This window comes from Antechinus flavipes, chromosome 1 (genome assembly GCF_016432865.1).
Source record: "Antechinus flavipes isolate AdamAnt ecotype Samford, QLD, Australia chromosome 1, AdamAnt_v2, whole genome shotgun sequence".
NCBI lineage: Eukaryota > Metazoa > Chordata > Mammalia > Dasyuromorphia > Dasyuridae > Antechinus > Antechinus flavipes.
This window is the reverse complement of record NC_067398.1, coordinates 270,991,073-271,011,264: the sequence shown is the minus strand read 5'-3', so window position 1 is coordinate 271,011,264 and position 20,192 is coordinate 270,991,073. Positions and strand designations below refer to the sequence as shown.

General features: G+C 35.1%; 1 protein-coding gene across 7 annotated transcripts in view; it reads left to right on the top strand.

Annotated features, from left to right (window-relative positions):
- PALM2AKAP2 (PALM2 and AKAP2 fusion) overlaps window positions 1-20,192 on the top strand; it is a 518,845-nt gene that overhangs the window by 233,613 nt on the left and 265,040 nt on the right. For 4 of the 7 annotated variants that reach the window (XM_051961361.1, XM_051961372.1, XM_051961383.1 and 1 more), the window contains exons 6-7: window positions 141-242; window positions 15,042-15,749. The exons of 1 other annotated variant lie outside the window; for it this stretch is intronic. In XM_051961361.1, the coding sequence (XP_051817321.1) occupies window positions 141-242; window positions 15,042-15,749 (810 nt within the window). Of the gene's footprint in view, window positions 1-140; window positions 243-15,041; window positions 19,056-20,192 lie in introns of those variants that run through there. 2 more of the 7 variants (XM_051961400.1, XM_051961429.1) reach the window with 2 other exon arrangements.

Below are 20,192 nucleotides of genomic sequence, written 5' to 3'. Positions count from 1 at the left end.
TACCTTATCCCATTATTCAGTGGGAAGCTCTGATGTCTATTGTGTGTAGCTGATAAGTGAGCATGCTGCTGCCTAAGCAGTGAAGCCATCAGAGTCTCTAAACACTGTCCCTAATTGTATTCCCTGTTCTCTGATACCAGATGCAGTAAATTACATTTACACCCAGCCCCCTGACTTGCCAATTCTCTATTCACGAACAACAGAATCATCTCCTGAGCAAGACGGGACGAGCAGGGTAGCTGGTAAGTCTGGAGGAACTCTGTATTTATAAATGCCAAACCAGGGTCTGGGTCCGTTTATCCTGATAACTTTAATGCTGGGCCTCTTACCCAGATGCTTTTCTATCAGGCTAGGTCTCATTAGTCATCCTTTCTCAAGCAAACCTCCTCCCAAGAAATGTATGGGAAGAAGAAATGAGATATATTTAGTTTTGTGGGAGGCCATGTAGGGAAACCAATAATATTGGGGGTGGGAGTGGAGAATGCCCATTGGAATATGCATATTTGTCTGCCATTTTCATTACTCTGCTTTATATTTGTCACTCTATGTCAAAGTAAGTCTGTATGAATTAAATATCATTATCCTCTCTTCAACAACTTCCATTTACTCCAGTTAGGACTCAACTTTTTTTTTAGGAAAAAAGTATTTTAAGATCTATGTCTAGTGTTTTAAATGGCCTATTTTAGCACATTATCTAACATTGGGAATTCTTTATTCATCTACATACACACACACACACACACACACACACTTTAGGAATTCTTTATCCATCTACACACACACACACACACACTCACATACACACATACACATACACACACACACACACACACACATAGTGTTTCTCTCCTTCTCTCTCTCTCTCTCAAATAAAGGCAAGTGGATATGGTCATTCTCAGTCTTACTGGCTTCTGAAAAATGTCTTTTAAAGAATATGGTGTGATTTTTTTCTTTTGCTGTTGTTTCTTGTATTTATGGATGTCTCCAAAGTAATTTACTAGGAAGATTATGTAGATTATGTACTTATGTGTGCTACTTTATACAGTAGATGTGTTCAGTAAAATTGAGTATAAGTGATTGAAAACAAATAACATATCAAATCATGCTTTCAGTTGTACTAGGAGAACTTGCTATTTAAAGGAACTCTTTGGTAAAACGTTTTATAAAACAATAGGGACTGGATCTATAATTTCATTGGGATGAGCTCCTGGATAAGGATCATCCTGCTAATGCAGGTTGGCATCTTCTCTGCATCTCATTGGCTTACAAAGTTGTCTAGAACAATTAGAGATTGCCTAAGGTCACACGCAATAAATAGAGTAGTAGAAATGAACCTAGATTTCCCTGCCTTCCATATCAACTCTCCATTCCACTGCTCTGCTCTTTCTCATAAAAAAGAAAAATAAAATAAAATCATGGAGTCCAAAGACATCATAGAGGTGATCTAGTAGTACATATCAATCACTTTAATATAAATATAAACTAAAAATATATAAATATAAATTCATTTGGTACATTTGCCATAATCCAAAAAAATTTATTGCTTGTATCTAAAGGTGAATGCATATAGGAGCTCATGTAAAATTTTTGTTCAGTCGTGTCTAACTTTTCATGACATCATTTTGGGATTTTCTTAGTAAGGATACTAGTGTGGTTTGCATTTTCTTCTCCAGCTCATTTTGTAGATGAGAAAACTGAGGCAAATAGAACGAAGTGACCTACCTAGGGTAACACAGCTAGGAAGTGTCTGAGGCTGATTTTGAACTTAGGAAGATGAGCTTCTGACGTCAAACCTGGTAATCTATCCACCTGACTGTCCATGTAAAACTAACAGACTGTCAAATTTTCTTTGTAGACTGGGGTAGAAGGGAGTTGGAAAGATGGAGACAAATGATTCAAAGATTTTTCATTGCACATATACAATTCAAATGTAACTTACAATCTTAGGAAACTGTTTACAATTAATATATGTCAAAGCCAGTACTTGAATCCAGGTCTCCCTAACTCCAAAACCAGCACTCTATTACCTGACTTTCCTTTTCCATATTTCTATTTTGTTGTTCTTGTTCAGTCATTTAATTCCACTCCTTGTGACTCCATTTAGGGTTTTCTTGGCAAAGATACTGGTTTGCCATTTCTTTCTACAGCTCATTTTACAGATAAGGAAATTGAGGTAAATGGAATTAAGTGACTTGTCCAGAATCACACAGATAATAAGTGTCTAAGATACTCTCACTCAGGAAGGTGAGTCTTCCTGACTTCAGGCCCTCTAGTCTATTCACTGTGTCACCTAACTGCCCTCTATATTTCCATAACCCCTCACATACTAGCCTACTAAACATAATAAAAGTCACTCTCTGTCACATAAGCATAGATTTCCACTGTTAAGCATTTATTTATTACTTACAAAATCAGAGTTTGAAACCTGCAAGCAGGACACTGGATTTGCCTCTTATTTAAATTTATAGTCATTAGTAAATCTGGATGTGATTAGCACTGGACTTCTCACCCTGAGGTTAAATGGCTAAAAATTTACAGGCAAAATGAGAAGTGTGGCTTCCTGAAACATCAAGAGTTTGTAATAGTGCCAAAGCAAGAGAGAAAGTTCTTATGAGGTCAACACAATATATTAACTGTTCAAAAATCACAGGTCATTCCTTTTGTTATTGGGTATCTCAATGGTCATAGGCCACATTTTTCATTTCTTTCTTTGTTTTGAAAAACATTTGTGGATAGATCCCTTTCTTAGTCATTTCCTGTCATTCAAATTGCCCTCTCCTCCCTCCAAACAAATCACAGTTGAGACAGAATAAGAATTGAAGAAAAAAAGAAGAGAGATAGAAAAAAAAAGTTGTTATATAAGAGGATATAGTTTTCAGTGGTTGTACCATTCAAGTGCAAAGAAATATAATTTTAAGATAATTAAATGCATATGTGCCTGCATTCTTTTCATTCATTCAATACTTAAATATTTTAGATGCCTATTGTATGTAGAACAATGTGATAACAAACTGCTGAATCCCTGCTCTTATGGGACTTTATGAAATAAGAGGTTGAAATACATTCCAGATAATAATACAAAGTAATATATTAAGTACATTAGAAAAGTATAAAACAGAGTACTATTTAGGTACAAAAGATTTCAATCCAGAGCCAAAGAAGGCTTTGTGATGGAAGTTAAAGCAGCTAGAGACAAGAAGATCTGAGTTTAAATTTAATAGCTGTGTAATTCTAGACAACTCATTTGATCTTTGCCTGTTTCCTAATCTGGTAAATGGGGATAATAATAATAGCATCTATCTCTCAGGATTGTTGTGAGGACCAAATGAGATACACAGGAAGTGCTCCATAAATGTTAGCTGTCATTATTATTATTATTATTATTATTATTATTATTATTCATTTAATTCCTCTGGAGTTCAAATCCAGCCTTAGATACTACCTTTATGACCCTGAATAAGTCAGCTGTAAAATAGGGATAATAATAGCATCTACTCTCCAGGATGATTGATCAAATGAAATAAATTTGTAAAGCACTTTGGAAACTTAAAGCATTATATGAATGCTAGTTATAAAATTAAGGACTTGGAGATTCAACAGATGAAACTTTAAGGACCACAGATATAAAAGTAGAAGTCTCTTCGTTTTATAACAGAGCAAAGTAAGGCGCAGCAAGCTTGTGATTTGTGTGAAGTCAAGCAGCTAATAATAAAAAATAATATTGTTATAATATTATAAATAAATAATGTATAACATAGCATATAACAAGTATCAAATGGAGAATTTGACTTGAAAGCCTGTGTTCTTCCTTTCCACTGTAACATGCTGCCTAATTAATTAGTGATTAATTCAGTGATTAATCAGATTGATTTTTTTTTGACTAGGTAAAAAAGGCCATTCTCTGCCTCATTTCTTATTTAACTTTAATTATTGTGCCATTCAGTCAAACAGATCTATTGAAGAACTTAACTTTAAAAGCCTAGTTCTCCCATTGCATCCAGGGCCATCTTCAGTCATCCTGATCTATATCTGGCCACTGGTTTCAAATGGCTCTGGAGGTGAAAGTAGGCAGGTGACCTTGCACAGTTCTCCCTCACTTAAATCCATGTCATGGCATTACCTCCCTGATGTCATGGTCATCTTCAAGAATGACGAGCAAACAACAACATATTGCCTCCTCAAAGAAAGGATTAAGATATAGCAAAGAAGAAAAAATAGAGGATGCCAGAAAAAAATCATTTGAGCTTTGGACCATAGATATTAAGTAGAAACAAGATTTTTAAAAACAGAAATATAAATCTCTTCCCTCATACTTGAGAGCTCAGCAATCCAAATAATGTAAATAAATAGCAATGACATGTTTTGGTAGCACTTTAAAGTCCACAAACTACTTTCCTCACAAATTTATGAGGTAAGTATTATAAATAATATTCAATTTTAACTCAGACAAATAATAGATAAATAGACAAACAAAAGTTTGATTGTTCTAGAATCTAGAATCTAGATTCTAGATGGGATCCTCAAACTACTGCCGTGGGCCAAATGCAGCAGCTGAGGACGTTTATCCCCTACACCCAGGATTATGAAGTTTCTTCATTTAAAGGCCCACAAAACAAAGTTTTTGTTTTTACTATAGTCTGGCCCTCCAACAGTCTGAGGGACGTGAACTGGCCCCTTATTTAAAAAGTTTGAGGACCCCTGTTCTAGATCAATAGTGTCAAACGCAAAGAGAAATCAGTCCACTAAACCATGCATGAGGATCCCTGTGAGCATATATTAATTTAGAAAAACAGTCATTAACATTATCTGTGTTTTATTTTATTTTTATTTAGTCACATATCTCCAAGTTACATTTTAGCCTATTCCTTGCCCCGCCCCAAAGCCAGAATGGAGTGTTGTGGGGGTCTGCCTATAATCTACACACAGCATCTCTGTTCTAGATCAGTATCTGAATCGAAAGAGAGACACCACTCTGAATTATTATTAGTAATGATAGAAGAGTAATGAATGAGATAATAATAGCCTTATGTTTATATTACTAGCATCAAGAGAAGCAGTGGAGAAATGGTGCCTTCAGTAAAGAATAATAAAGTGAAAAGTGGGCTATACATTTGCAGTCAAAGATCATGGGATTAAATCCAGAGCTACTGTTGCTATTTCTGAGATATTTAACAGGTCATTTTATGAGCCTGTCCCTCAAATATCTCAGCTATAAAATGAAGGAGCTGAATTACTTAGGAGAATCCTTCTTTCCTTCCTCCCTTCCTTCCTTCTTTCCTTCCTTCTGAGTTAAAATCAGGTTTTGTATATTTCCTAGCAAGTTGTTAACCTTGCTGACCCTCAGTTTTTTCATCTGTAAAAATAAAGATTTAAAAGAAAAAAAGAATGTATTATCTAACTCAGGAGCTATTTTGACCATAAAATATGAGAGTATCATAATTATTTATTCTCCCATTAGAACTACAGTTATTCCATAATTCACATAAAAACATTAGATACCTATGATGTGCTAGATTTTATAATAAATACATTTGTATAATGCTAATGCACTGGAACAGCTAGGTAGCATTGCAGTAGATAAGAGTGCTGGATCTAGGATCAGGAAGACTCATCTTCCTGAATTCAAATCCAACCTCAGACACTGACAAATTCTGTGATCCCAGGCAAGTCATTTAGCTCCTATTTGCCTCAGTTTCTTTATCTGATAAATGAATTGGATAAGGAAATGGAAAATCATTCCAGTATCTTTGCCAAGAAAAGCCCAATGATGTCACGAACAGCTGGACACAACTGAAAACAACTATATAACAGCAATGTATTCATCAATGATGCTAATTAGTTGATTCCAATTTGTGTATGCCCTTAAAGTTCAGTGAATCACCTCCATATTAGAAACTCTTGGTTTTTCCATCTCTGTATATTCCCAATAGAATTAATTTGAATTCCCTTTCATTTTCAAATCCATTAGAAAAAAAGTGTTTATCAAGCACCTTTTATGTACCAGGCACCAAGCTACACACTTTACAAATATAGCATTTCATCTTCATAATAACCTGTGATGTAGATACTAGTATTGTCCCCATTTTACAATGAAGAAAACTTGAAGCAGACAGAGGTTCAATGACTTGCCTGGGATCATATAACTAGTAAGAGGCTAGAGCCAGATTTAAATTCTGTCTTTCTCACTCCAGGCCTAGTGCTCTATCTAGTTACTTTTGTATCCAGAGATAACATAGAATGATAGAGGAATAGGAGTGAGGTGTAAGATCCACAAAAGTATTCCTAAAGCCACAGAGCATAATTTTATCTTCATGCTCCCAATCTACATCTGCCTCACTTCCTCCTACTCTCCCAATCCCCAATATCTAATCTTTACCTTGATCTTCCTACTTAGCAGGGGCCTTACATCCGCTAAAGTCCTTATTTGGATATTACCCTCACTATATATTTAATCTCTGTAAGGGTGCTGTCCTCATGATAAAAGATATTCGGGAGGGGATATTTTATAGCCACCTGCATTATTCATTAGTCAAGCTAAACCCAGAAGCCACAGAATGTAATCCTACCTCAGTCTCCATTCACTTGCTATGGGCCTCTTGACTAATTTAACTGTTTTGTGTCTTATTGTCCTCATCTTTGCAATGAAAATAACATCACCTCAGCCACTTCACAGATTGTAAAAAGTAAAAGAAAATTATTTGAAAGCAATTCCTATATACATATAGAAATATATTTCTAGATATCTGCATACACATTAATATATATTGAGGAGGAGGGAATGGCTCTGTGATCTACTTAGCATGAAGAATACTCAATAAGGAAAACATTTTTATCAGAGCTAATAAATTGTAACTTAGAAAGGAAGGAAGGAAGGAAGGAGGGAGAGAGGGAAAGAAGGAAGAAGAAATGGAAGAAAGGGAGAAAGGGAGGGGAGAGAAGGAAAGTAGGAAATATCATTTATTAAGTATTTACTATGTTCTAGGCACTGTGAAAAGCTCTTGGAATATAAATACAATGGCAGAAACTAGGCATTGACCCACACTTAACACTGAACACCAAGATAAGGTCAAAATGGGTTCATGACCTAGGCATAAAGAATGAGATTATAAATAAATTGGAAGAGCATAGGATAGTTTACCTCTCAGATCTGTGGAAGAAGGAGGAATTTATGACCAAAGAAGAACTAGAGATCACTATTGACCACAAAATAGAAATTTTTGATTATATGAAATTGAAAAGTTTTTGTACAAACAAAACAAATGCAGACAAGATTAGAAGGGAAACAGTAAACTGGGAAAACATTTTTACAGTCAAAGGTTCTGATAAAGGCCTCATTTCCAAAATATATAGAGAATTGACTCTAATTTACAAGAAATCAAACCATTCTCCAGTTGATAAATGGTCAAAGGATATGAACAGACAATTCTCAGATGAAGAAATTTAAACTATTTATAGACATATGAAAATATGCTCCAAATCATTATTAATCAGAGAAATGCAAATTAAGACAACTCTGAGATACCACTACACAGATAGGCTAGAATGACAGGGTAAGATAATACAGAATGTTAGAGGGGATGTGGGAAAACAGGGACACTGATACATTGTTGGTGGAATTGTGAACACATCCAGCCATTCTGGAGAGCAATTTGGAACTATGCTCAAAAAGTTATCAAACTGTGCATACCCTTTGATCCAGCAGTGTTTCTACTGGGCTTATACCCCAAAGAGATACTAAAGAAGGGAAAGGGACCTGTATGTGCCAAAATGTTTGTGGCAGCCCTGTTTGTAGTAGCTAGAAGTTGGAAAATGAAAGGATGTCCATCAATTGGAGAATGGTTGAGTACATTGTGGTATATGGACGTTATGGAATATTATTGTTCTGTAAGAAATGACCAGCAGGATGAATACAGAGAGGACTGGCGAGACTTACATGAACTGATGCTAAGTGAAATGAGCAGAACCAGGAGATAGTTATATACCTCAACAACGATACTGTTTGAAGATGTATTCTGATGGAAGTGGATCTCTTCAATAAAGAGAGCTAATTCATTTTCAATTGATCAAGGATGGACAGAAGCAGCTACACCCAAAAAAAGAACACTGGGAAATGAACATAAACTGCTTGCATGTTTGTTTTTCTTCCCGGGTTATTTATACCTTCTGAATCCACTTCTCCCTGTGCAATAAGAAAACTGTCCGGTTCTGCACACATATATTGTATCTAGGATATACTGTAACCTATTCAACATGTAAAGGACTGCTTGCCATCTGGGGGAGGGGAAAAAATCGGAACAGAAGTGAGTGCAAGGGATAATGCTGTAAAAAATTATCCTGGCATGGGTTCTGTCAATAAAAAGTTATTAAAATTCAAAAAAAAAAAAAAAGAAAGAAAGAAAGAAAGAAAAACTCTACCAAAGGGGAACTAACTACCTCCAAAAAAAAAAAAAAAAAAGGAATATAAATACAAGTAAATAGGATGATTTCTGTCCTCAATAAGCTTATGTTTTCATGAAAAAAGATAACACATAAAAGGGTGCTAGAAAGAGTAGGGTACCTATGCAAAGGATAGTGAGCAGCTACCAAGGGACCATTAGATAGCACAGTGAGTAGACTGAAATCAGTCAGTCCTAAGTTCAAATCAGGCTTTACTAGCTATGTGAGCCTGGGCAAGTTACTTAACCTCTTTCTCTTTCAGTTTCCTCATGTGTAAAGTAGGGATATAATAACTCTTTATCAGGATTGGTGTGAAGATAAAATGAGATAATATTTGAAAATGTTTTGCAAATCTTAAAGCACTATATAATTGCTGGGTATGTATAAGAAACCCCAAAACGTGCATGGAGTCAGAAGTGTGCTGGTAAATGTTTAAAAAAAACAAAACAAGCTTTACAGAAAAAATTCATTGTACATACACATTTTTAAGTTTAATCTAAATTATCAACACTTTCTTAAGTCTAGACAATCAAAAAAACAATGAAGCAAGCCCTGATTTGTTAATAGTTACAGGTTTCTGAATTGTCAATGTTCAAGCCAATTAGAGTTAGAGTTGTTCTAGTTCCCTTAAAAAAGCTCACCTATTAGAGCTGGAAGACTGAGAAGTAGAGTCCAAGTTTCCAGTGGATTGGTGATGGTCTGAGAGTAAAGCTATAAGTCTTCCACAAAATTCTTCTTCCTTCATTGCCTCATCTCTTCAGAGAATTGGCTCCAGCTCAGTCATGGTTACTTGAAATACTGCTTTAACAGGCACTTCTTATTTTGCATTTCCAATGTGAAAAGCACCATGTTGGCTACTGAAGAAGTTAGACATTTCACATCATTATAACTCTCAACCTAGGAAGAATCCTAAAGGTTATCTAATATCCTCATTTTGCAAATGAGGAAACTGAGACCCAAACAGATTAAGTCGCACAGTAGGAGAGTAAAATTGGGATTTGAACACTCATGTTCAGCTCTCTTTCCATTCTACAATATTGCATGATGAAAGAACCATTCTTTCATGTAGCTTACCATGTAGTTTCCCCATGTAAGGAAATAAAGCACATTCACAGCAACTATATTAGAGAGTTTCAAAATTAAGTGTGAGATCCAGGGATAGGAAGTATGAGAAGGTAAAGAGATAAAGAGAAGATTCTCTAAAGAGAGTTAACATTTGCTCTGGGCTTTCAGTGATGAGTAGAAAATAATTGGAGCAGCTAGATGGCACAGTGAATAGAGTGCTGGACCAGAGTCAGGAAGACTTATCTCCGTGAGTTGAAATCTGGCCTTAGAAACTTACTAGCTATGTGACTCTGGCCAAGTCACTTATCTTGTTTACTGCAGTTTCTTCATTTGTAAAATGAGCTGGAGGAGGAAATGACAAACCATTTCAGCATCTTTGCTAAGAAAACTCCAAATGGGATCACAAAGAATCAGACGTGACTGAAAAAACAATAACTGAACAACAAGAAAATAATTGAGTGAAGAAAGATTGAGGAAACTTATCTAAGCACAGGAAATAGTATATGCATAAATGGGAAAATTCAGTGTATGTCCTGAGGGAAACTCTTGTGGAAGGGTTTGAATGCTAAGTGAAGTAGATTGAACTTTACTTGGTAGGACACAGGAAGCCATTGAAGATTTTCAAGCAAAAGCATAACATGATTAGATTTATTAATTAGGAACTTTAATTTGGCATTACTTAGAAGCAGGAGAAACAAAAAAGGCCCCTACGAGAATTGCATTGCCAAAATCCAATAAACCATTAAATTTAAAAATGTGTTACTTCATCTTAGGCCAAATTTGCAGTTTATTATGGCAAATGATGTGGACTGGCAGTGTAGATTTAAAGTGAAGTCATATTAGACCAACTTTATGCCTAAAAGCTTATTTGGACTTGGACAAGTCTCTGAAGAGAGGGGGGGAGGGAGGGGAAGAAGAAGGGGAGAGGGAAAGGAAAGAGAAGGGAGAGGGAGAGGCAGAGAGGGAGGGGGAGAGGAGAGAGAGAGAGAGAGAGAGAGGAGAGAGAGAGAGAGAGAAGAGAGAGAGAGAGAGAGAGAGAGAGAGAGAGAGAGAGAGGAGAGAGAGAGAGAGAGAGAGAGAAAGAAAGAAAGAAAGAGAGAGAGAGGAGAGAGGGAGAGAAAAAAGGAAGAAAGAGGGAGGGAAGCAAGGAAGGAAGGAAGGGAGGGAGGAAAAAAGGGAGGGAACATAGAAGGGAGAGAGAGAGGAAGGGGGAAGAAAGGAACAAACGAACAAACAAACAAACATTATTTAAATAATGCAGTAATCCCAACTGCTTTTCTTAGTAAAGCATAAGACAGTGGATAAAAGGTTCATTACCTGAATTGATGCATAGATTTTAGGGAGTTTCTAAACTTGAATGGGGGAAAAACTCATTTTTATTTTCACCAATTTTTGAGTTCCTTTGTTATCCTATAAATTTTATATTATGCAATTAAAAACATTATTCTGAGAAGGGTGCATAAGCTTCATCAGTCTGCCAAACAGATCAATGATATTAGAAAGATAAAGAATTCTTGCATTAAAATGGAAGTCTTAAATCTGTTTCTCTTTCAGTCTCCCTGAAATGTATGCTTCTTGTACTGAGTGTACTGAATGTTATTATAAAATCTTCTCTTCATCATATCCATGGACACTTTTATCACCTCACTTAAAGCTAGTAAGAATTCATAAGAAGGACAGCCTGAATTAGCCATCTTAGACTCTCAGCATCTGTGTGTTTTTTTCATTATGAAACAAGAAGAAAGTCATGTGTAGATATAACCCTTTCAAATGCCCTTTCAGGGGCTTCCTCCATTCTCCTTTAATCATTAGTTTTCCTGACAACTAAGTTTTCACCTGTTCTTACTTTATTCTATTTCATTAGAAGTCCTTGTTCCCACCTTTCTTCTAATTATTAGATAAAGTTGTAAGTTCTCAAGTATATTTCATGGACCCCTGGCTATTCCTGATACCTTTCATGGGATCAAAACTATTTTTGTAATAAGACTAAGACTTTATTTGCTTATTAAAATTCCCTTTCTCTTTACCTATGAGAGACCAGATATTTTTCATATGCTTCAGCCAAAATAATTTATCACAACAGATTCAATACAGAAAGATATGAGAAGGTACTTTATATTTTATTAAGTCAGATGTTAAAGAGATTTGCAAAAATAAGTTAAACAATGCTACTTTTCTCACCAAAAATTTTTTTGTTTTGGAAAATACACCCATTTTTCTTTAAAATGTTACTTATGTTAAGATGTAATGAAATTAACTTTTTTTTAATCTTAGCTTTAATTTCTGATATAGTAAATATCAGTAGATACAACCTCATATCAACAAAAGCTCTTGGAGTTCTGATACCAAAAAGTTTAAGAATTTTTCACTTAAGGATTCATGAAAAATAAAATTCAAATTCAACTGTTTTCCTAGCTCTACCTGCTTTGTGATACAGATTGTGTCTCTTTTACAGAGATACTATATTCCAGCAAAAATTATTTAATGGTACTGTTCTATACTCTATGGATGATTATTGAGATTCTCTGAGTTAATTTTGTTTATTTAGGAAGGCTTACTTTGGAACCTAACCTTCCACTTACCTAGAGTGTACTTGCTTTCCTGTACTCTTAAACAGTTGAAAATTTATAGGATTTTTAAGATCATAGATTAAAAACAGGAAGAGATCTCTCAAAAGCATTTTAATCCAAACCTCCTACTTTTTATAAATGAAGAAAATAAGGTCCAAACAGGTTGTCCAATGTCACACAAGCAGTTAAGTGATAGCTAATAACTGAACCTAGCTCCTTTAACTCCAAATCAAGTGCTTTTCCACCATTTACCTGATTCATACTAAAAAGATCCAGATTTTAAGGAAAGTATCTTGTAAATTATCTTTATTTTTCCCAATTTAGCTGGCATCTTTGTGAGCAGTAGAAAACAGAAATGTTATCATGCAAAAAAAATATAAAAGTGTATGATTAAAAGCAGAAGCATTTTGTTTCATATTGCCTTGATTGTAGATCAATGTGTTGTCCTATTTTTATGTTTTATTAAATGAGGAATAATTGGTATTATACTGTCACAATTTTTCTAATTTTTATTAAATAAACATTCACCAAATTTTCCTATAATTAGGTAAAAATTAACTAGAGGAACTCAGGAGTTTAATATAAATTAGGATAGGGATAGAGATTTCTTTTTTTTTTAATAACTTTTTATTGACAGAACCCATGCCAGGGTAATTTTTTACAGCATTATCCCTTGCACTCACTTCTGTTGCGATTTTTCCCCTCCCTCCCTCCACCCCCTCCCCCAGATGGCAAGCTGTCCTTTACATGTTAAATAGGTTACAGTATATCCTAGATACAATATATGTGTGCAGAACCGAACAGTTGCACAGGGAGAATTGGATTCAGAAGGTATAAATAACCTGGGAAGAAAAACAAAAATGCAAGCAGTTTATATTCGTTTCCCAGTGTTCTTTTCTTTGGGTGTAGCTGCTTCTGTCCATCCTTGATCAATTGAAACTGAATTAGCTCTCTTTATCGAAAAGATCCACTTCCATCAGAATACATCCTCAAACAGTATCGTTGTTGAGGTATATAATGATCTCCTGGTTCTGTTCATTTCACTTAGCATCAGTTCATGTAAGTCTCGCCAGTCCTTTCTGTATTCAAGGGATAGAGATTTCACTATGATTTCACTGACATGAGAACTCTCACATGAGGAAATATTTCCCTATCAATTCATGTTGGCACTTTCTCTGCAACTTACTGCCCTGGGTCACACAGCTAGTATACATTAGAAGCAGTAATTGAACATGGATTTCCTGCTTCTCAGGCTAGCTCTTTATCCACTATAACTCTGGTTATTAAAATAAATTAATATTTTAAAACACACATACACACACATACACACATAACTTTTAAGATAGTGTCTTTATAATGAATCTACTAAATCTAAAAACCCATTCTACTTAATTACTGCTAAGGTAGGAATCATTATGAGTGTGTTTGGTAAAACTGACAAATCTAAGTTATACATCTACTTTTTTTAAGGTAAAAGGGGTCAAATGATTTGTTCAGAGTCACACAAGCTAGTAAATGGCAGATTTGAACTCAGGTCTTTTTGACTTCAGGGCCAGTGCTCTGTGCCATCTAGCTGCCACTCCATCTGCTTCTTTAACCGCTGCTCTGTGTGTGTGTGTGTGTGTGTGTGTGTGTTTCGCCTGTTTGTAAGAGACAAAGGTTGGGTATCCTCTTGAGGAAAAAAAAACAAAACTAAGATTTCCCTTGGATTAAGTAAAACTTTAATGATCGAATGTCTTGAAAAGATGAAACTGAATTTTTTATTGTAATCTAAAAAAAAAAAAAAAAAAAAGACCAGCATGCAGCTTCCTTTATCTTCCTCCAGAAAGATACACTTATCATTTTTCTTCCTCACATGTGGTCAAGTGACTGGTTCAACTATGATTCTCTTCACCTTTTGACCAGTGGGCAGAAGTATTTGTGATCTTCAGAACTGGAGCCTGCAACTAGATCTCCAATGACTATTATTTCCATACTCCAGTCTGTATGGATAGTCTAAACTCAGTCTTGCCCTGCTTTTAGTCACCTTTTTTTTTTTCCTCAATAGTATTTTATTTTTTCCAAATACATTTTTTAAGACTTTGTGTTTGAAATTTTTTCTCCCTCCCTTCCCCCAAACAGCAAGCAATCTGATCTAGGTTAAATATATGCAGAACTTTTAAACATATTTCCATATTTGTCATGTTGCAAAAAAAATCAGACCAAAAGGAAAAAAACCTCGAGAAAAGAAAAAACAAACAAACAAGGTGAAAATACTATTCTTTGATCCACATTCAGTCTCCATAGTTCTCTCTCTGGATGCGGATAGCATTTTATACCCCAGGTTCTAGTCACTTATTTAGAAAGGAAGCTAAGTGTCTCAAGCGCTCTCGTCATCTGAAGATACCTTAAAAAATGTTTTTTACTTTCTTTTGGAGTAGAAATTGAAAGAGCTCCAAGAGAGCACCTAACTTCAGAATCCTGAGCTTGGCAACAAAGAAGAAAAAGTGGAAGCTAGAAATGAGCAAAGGTCTCTGAGGGAAAATAGCCAGAGGAGTATGACCATTTGAATGTTCAGTGCTTTTAAAATTCTCTCTTCTGTCCATCAGAGATTAAGTCCCATGATAAAGGTCAGCTTGCATGTTATCAACCTTAATGCATCACTTGACACTGAATCTTAAGCAGTCATTGATGCCACTCTCTCTTAAGTGAACTTCCTTTGCACAGGACTGATAGACTGATCACTACTGATGTGTGGTGCCTCCTTACTATACTTGTCTTTGTAATGCACATATTACTGTATTCTCTGTAACCATCTCTATTCACCATATGTACCTCACTCTAACATGCAGGATGCTTGGCACTTAGAACTAGCTTGATAGATAAAAAAGCACTATAACTTTTTTTTTTTTTTTTTGGTCTGTTTGGCAATTAACCGTTCACTGGCTTTTTTTGTTGTAACATGCACTTCCTCTCTTGTTTTCATTCAAGCTGTGTACGCCATGGAAATTAATGTGGAGAAAGACAAACAAACAGGAGAGACCAAGATTCTCTCTACATCAACCCTTGGCCCAGAGGGGGTCCATCAGAGAGGAGCCAAAATCTATGATGACGGTACCAAAGTAGTCTATGAGGTGCACTCAGGAGGTACCGTGGTAGAGAATGGAGTGCATAAACTAAATTCAAAGGATGTAGATGAACTTATTCAGAAAGCTGAACAATCAAGCATAAGAGGAGGACATGAGGCAAAGGCTATGTTGGAGAGGACTGTGATAGCTGATGGGAAACTCAGCCATGCAAAGGAACAGATGCTCTGCAAGGAGGCCAAGTTAGAAATGGTCCACAAATCTAGGAAAGACTGTCCTGCAGAGAGCGTAGAACAACAGACGAAAGCCATTAGAGCTGAAGTCCCCGACGTGAGCGTGGACCAGCCAGTGACCATGATTTTCATGGGCTACCAAAACATAGAGGGTGAAGAGGAGGCCAAAAAGGTGCTAGGATACGACGAGACCATCAAAGCCGAGTTGGTGCTCATTGACGAAGATGATGAGAAGTCACTCCGGGAGAAGACGGTGACCGACGTGTCCACTATTGATGGAAATGCAGCTGAGCTTGTCTCTGGAAAGCCCATCTCAGACACCACAGAGCCCTCCTCCCCCGAGGTGAAGGAGGAGAGCCTGGCCACAGAACCAGTCCCAGGTACCCAAAAGAAAAAACGCTGTCAGTGCTGTGTTGTCATGTGACCACTTCTCTCTCCTCTCTCCTTCTGAGGAGCCTCTGCTCCCTCTGTCACTTACATAGACCTCTCTGTACAATTAACTGCAATACTGTGAACTGGAAGTAAGCGCCTTCATTGCCTCGCAGATGGATGGCTTTTGATTTCTCTTTCCTCAATAAACTGAACCACAATGTTCTTATTTTGTTTTCCTCTCCATCAAATGTATTCTTTCTCTTTAACTTCTTTTTTCTTACCAGTTTTCCCAATCAAGGGGCGAAATGCGTGTAATTCTATTTATCTTATGGTTTGGTTTGGTTTGGTTTTTCCATATGGACTTACTTCATACATAACATACACACATACTCACTTTGATATGGGTATGAAAAACTGACTCAAATGTTTTGTTGAAGTCTGCTATTCACAGTTAGCCACTTTATATATCCTAGCCTTAAATCCTTTCCCTGAAACATAATTTTTTTGGGGGGTTTGTTTTTGTTTTTTATTCTGTGGCACGTTTCTAAAATGTAGTCCTAACCATCCCCCAAGACTTTCTTTCCTATGCATCTTTTTAACATGGGCCTCCATTTTTAGGTCATGAGTGAAAAAATACTATTGGTTATACTTAGGTGTTAGAGATTGAGGGTGTTATGGTACTTCATCCTCTTTTAATCTGATTTAAGCTTCCAGATTACAGTATTGTGCAGCTATTTATTTCCTTCAATGAAAACTGAAATGAACTGGGCATGAAAACTATCCATCGTTCAACGAAAATGAAATTCAGATACTCATTCCATAACCTGACTGCCAGGAACTGTCTATCACAACTGATGATCTCTCTGTATAAAAGCTGCCATTTTTTTTAATTTTCTAAGAACATGAAACAGATATTGTTTTAAGTATTGACTTATCTCCAGACTTGAAGGAGGCAGACAGAAATATGAATCTAGTTTCTATTATCTCAAAAAATGTAAATTTTTCTATTAAGACATTTGTGTGTTTTTTTTCATGGATATTTTCTGACATTTTAACAAAGGGATTATTTTAAAGATTCTCTCTTAAGTGACCATATTTCTGAAGTCGTCTTTCCAACCTAAGCTTGTTTTCTATGATAGTTCTCTTCCATCATGGATGGTGCTTTAAATGCATTAACTGCTGAATTTACATACACATCAAATTCAACTGAGCCTTTCCTCTGTATTCTTTTCTTTCTAAGTTAGAGTCTTTTATAAATAATTTTAGCATGAAAACTTGCCCACTCCACCACAGATAAAAGATTAACAAAGCTCTATAAATATTAAACTAGAGCTGAGCTCAAATGAGCAAATCCAATTTCTGAGGAGGACCAATACAAATTTTTAAAAGGCAGTCTTTCAAATATAGACTCAGTATTGGCTAAATTGGCCCCAGTTTAACAACTTGTTTAATATTAGTTTGCAAACCCATTTTTTATTTCCATTTTTAATTTTTTAGCTTGACATTAGGTTTATTCTTTTTTAGAAGAATAAACGTTGTTATCTGCATGACATCTTTCATGTTTTTAGAAGCAACTTATAGCCCCTGTCTAATAAACAATTTTCCAGAATAAGAGGTCAATTATTTTATCTTTAGTTTTACAGATGAATGAAATTGAAAGGAGTATTTTTTTTTAATTTCATGGGGCGGTTATAGCCATTTGTGAATAACACTTTGAGAATTTCTAAAAGATATGATTTGCCAAAATAACTGCCTTTGAAAATGCTAACTCAAATTTTGTTTAAGATAAACTTGGCTAACTTTAATTATATTTCTTTTAGCAAATTAACATTTTACAATTCAATGAAATAATCAGCTAGGGCAATTTATAGGCAGATATCTACCTATATGAAAAGAGAAAACATCCAGTTTAAAAGAAATAAACTAGCTTAAAACAGGGCTTCTTGGTTTTGACAATATATTATTTTGGGGTTTTTTAGAAACAGCATGAAAATATGTTACAACTCAATTTCTTTCAAATTTATTTAAGACTTTGAACTATCCAATATGGGGTGGTTTGTTGGTTTGTTCGTTTTTTTAAGCCATGAACAGGTGAAATCTAAATTTAGCTTTTTTGTTGTTGTTTTGTTTTTTCTAAAAATGCCGAGTCTGATTCTCCCAGGTAAAAACTGTGACCTGGAAGAAACTCCAACTTCCACAAGTGCCTGAGTTATTCCCACATAACACTTTGTGTGTTTGGAGAATGTTTTCTACTTCTAAAGTCTCCCAAAGTCAACTAATATCCAGAGGAGAAAAATAACAATTAGTAAATTAAATAAATTAGGTTTCTATTTATAATTATGGTTACAAGCCTGATTAGTCAATAGTTTTAAAATTAAAATGTTCTCCTTTCTCAAGTCCAGGAAGAATCATTCATGTCTTTGAACTTCATACATCTTGTACTTCCCAATAGGGATAGTCAACACTTGTAATCAAGACATAATCTCAGTCAGCTTTCAGATTCTAAATAATAAACATATAAAGAGACCCAAAAGTGATGAAGTTCCTAATTGTTCTTCCCAGTTGCTCTTGTTAGATTCTCTGTGTTTAGCTAGCTACAACATTATATGTGGTATCATTCTATTCAAAGCCACATGGTATTCCTTTAATCAGGAGTTTTTAACCTTTTGTGTATAATGTATATCATAGACTCCTTGGCAGTCTGAAATCCATTGATCCCTTCTTCAGAATAATGCTTCTAAATGTATAATATAAAATATATAGATTTACAAAGGAAATCACTTGTTTTAGAAATATTTTTAAAATATGTTTACGTACCCCATGACAGTAACATTTTACTAAACAGTTGAACCAAGTGTTTTTGATTCCTTTAATTCTTAAATTCTTTTTTTCTTGATAAATATTGTAATTTTCATTCTCAAGAAACAAACTATAGAAGGAAAATTGGGAGGTAGTAGAATTGTGCTTCCATTGCCAGAAATGGTGTCCTTTACATTTGTATAAAATATATAAAAGTTGCCTCAAGTCATGATAGGACAGTTTTCTAAAACTATATTTAAAATTGAAATCAAAATTTTCTTGTTTGGAGGATTGAAGCCCCAGGGTAATTACATATCACTCAGTGGCTTTCAGGCAAGCCAAACACTTTTAGAAACCATTTGGACACATTTTGAAATGCTAGTTTTAAAATAAAAAGCAATTCATGATTATTGCCTTGGTATTTGCATTCATTCTTTTGTCCAGGTGATGAAAAAATCTGTTCTAAGGACAAAGTAAATCCATCTCTCTCTCTGTGTCTGTCTGTCTGTCTCTCTCTCTCTCTCTTTCTCTCTCTCTCTCTCTCTCTCTCTCTCTCTCTCTCTCTCTCTCTCTCTCTCTTTCTTTCTCTCCCTTTTTTTTTTTTACTAATTTTGGAGAAATTTATGATAAACAGAAAACTAACCACCTACATAAAATATAAGAATATTCCCAGAATTCAGACAAAGTTAAAAAAAAAATCCAATAAACACAACAAAACAGTCTTCCATCTAATATCCTTGTTATAATTTACATTTCAGAGATTGTAAACAGTCTACTGAAAAATACCTCATTGAGGGTGCAAATTGACTGCTTAAGGGGAAGAAGGAAATTGGCTTAGTGTGCTGATAATTGCAAAGGCATAATGATATTAATAAAAAATGCCAACCTTGTATAATAGAAACATGAACAATTGTTGTCACAATTGTTACTAAGACTTTTTTTAATTACCCAAAATGTAGAAATATGGGTATTTTTTAAAAGAGGGGATATTGGGGCAGTTAGGTGGCTTAGTGGATAGAACACCAGCCCTGAAGTCAGGAGAACCTGAGTTCAAATCTGGTCTCAGATACTTAACACTTCCTAGCTGTGGGACCATGGGTAAATCATTTAACCCCAATTGCCTCAGAAAAAAGAAAGAAAGAAAGAAAGAAAAGAAAAGAAAAAGAAAAAAAAGAGAATGAAGGGGTATTTCTCTCTATAGCAATTTCTGTTTTGTAAAGTAACGATTGTGATATATGGTTTTACCAACCAGACACTTATGTAATAATATCCCTACTTAAGGGATCTCTAGTATATTGATGAAAAAGTTTTTAAAGACAGTGTTGGATTTTCACAACTACCAATATAAGAATAAATAAGATTCCCTGTGTATTTAAAATAAAATGTGATTACTCAAAATCCTACTTGTTCACAATTTTTCAGAAACACCCCAGTGCTTAAGCAAGTCATATTTACATGTTAGCAGATAGATAAGTATAAACTCAGCTGAATAGTACAAGACTTGGTCAGAAGTTATCTTTGCCATGCAGTTAACTCATTTCAGAGTACCTGGGTACTCTGATGATGTAGACAACTAGAAAAAATTAACCTGGATTAGATTTTTTTTTTCCTATTTCTTTAACCAATTCACTGATACTATGTAGACTAGTCTT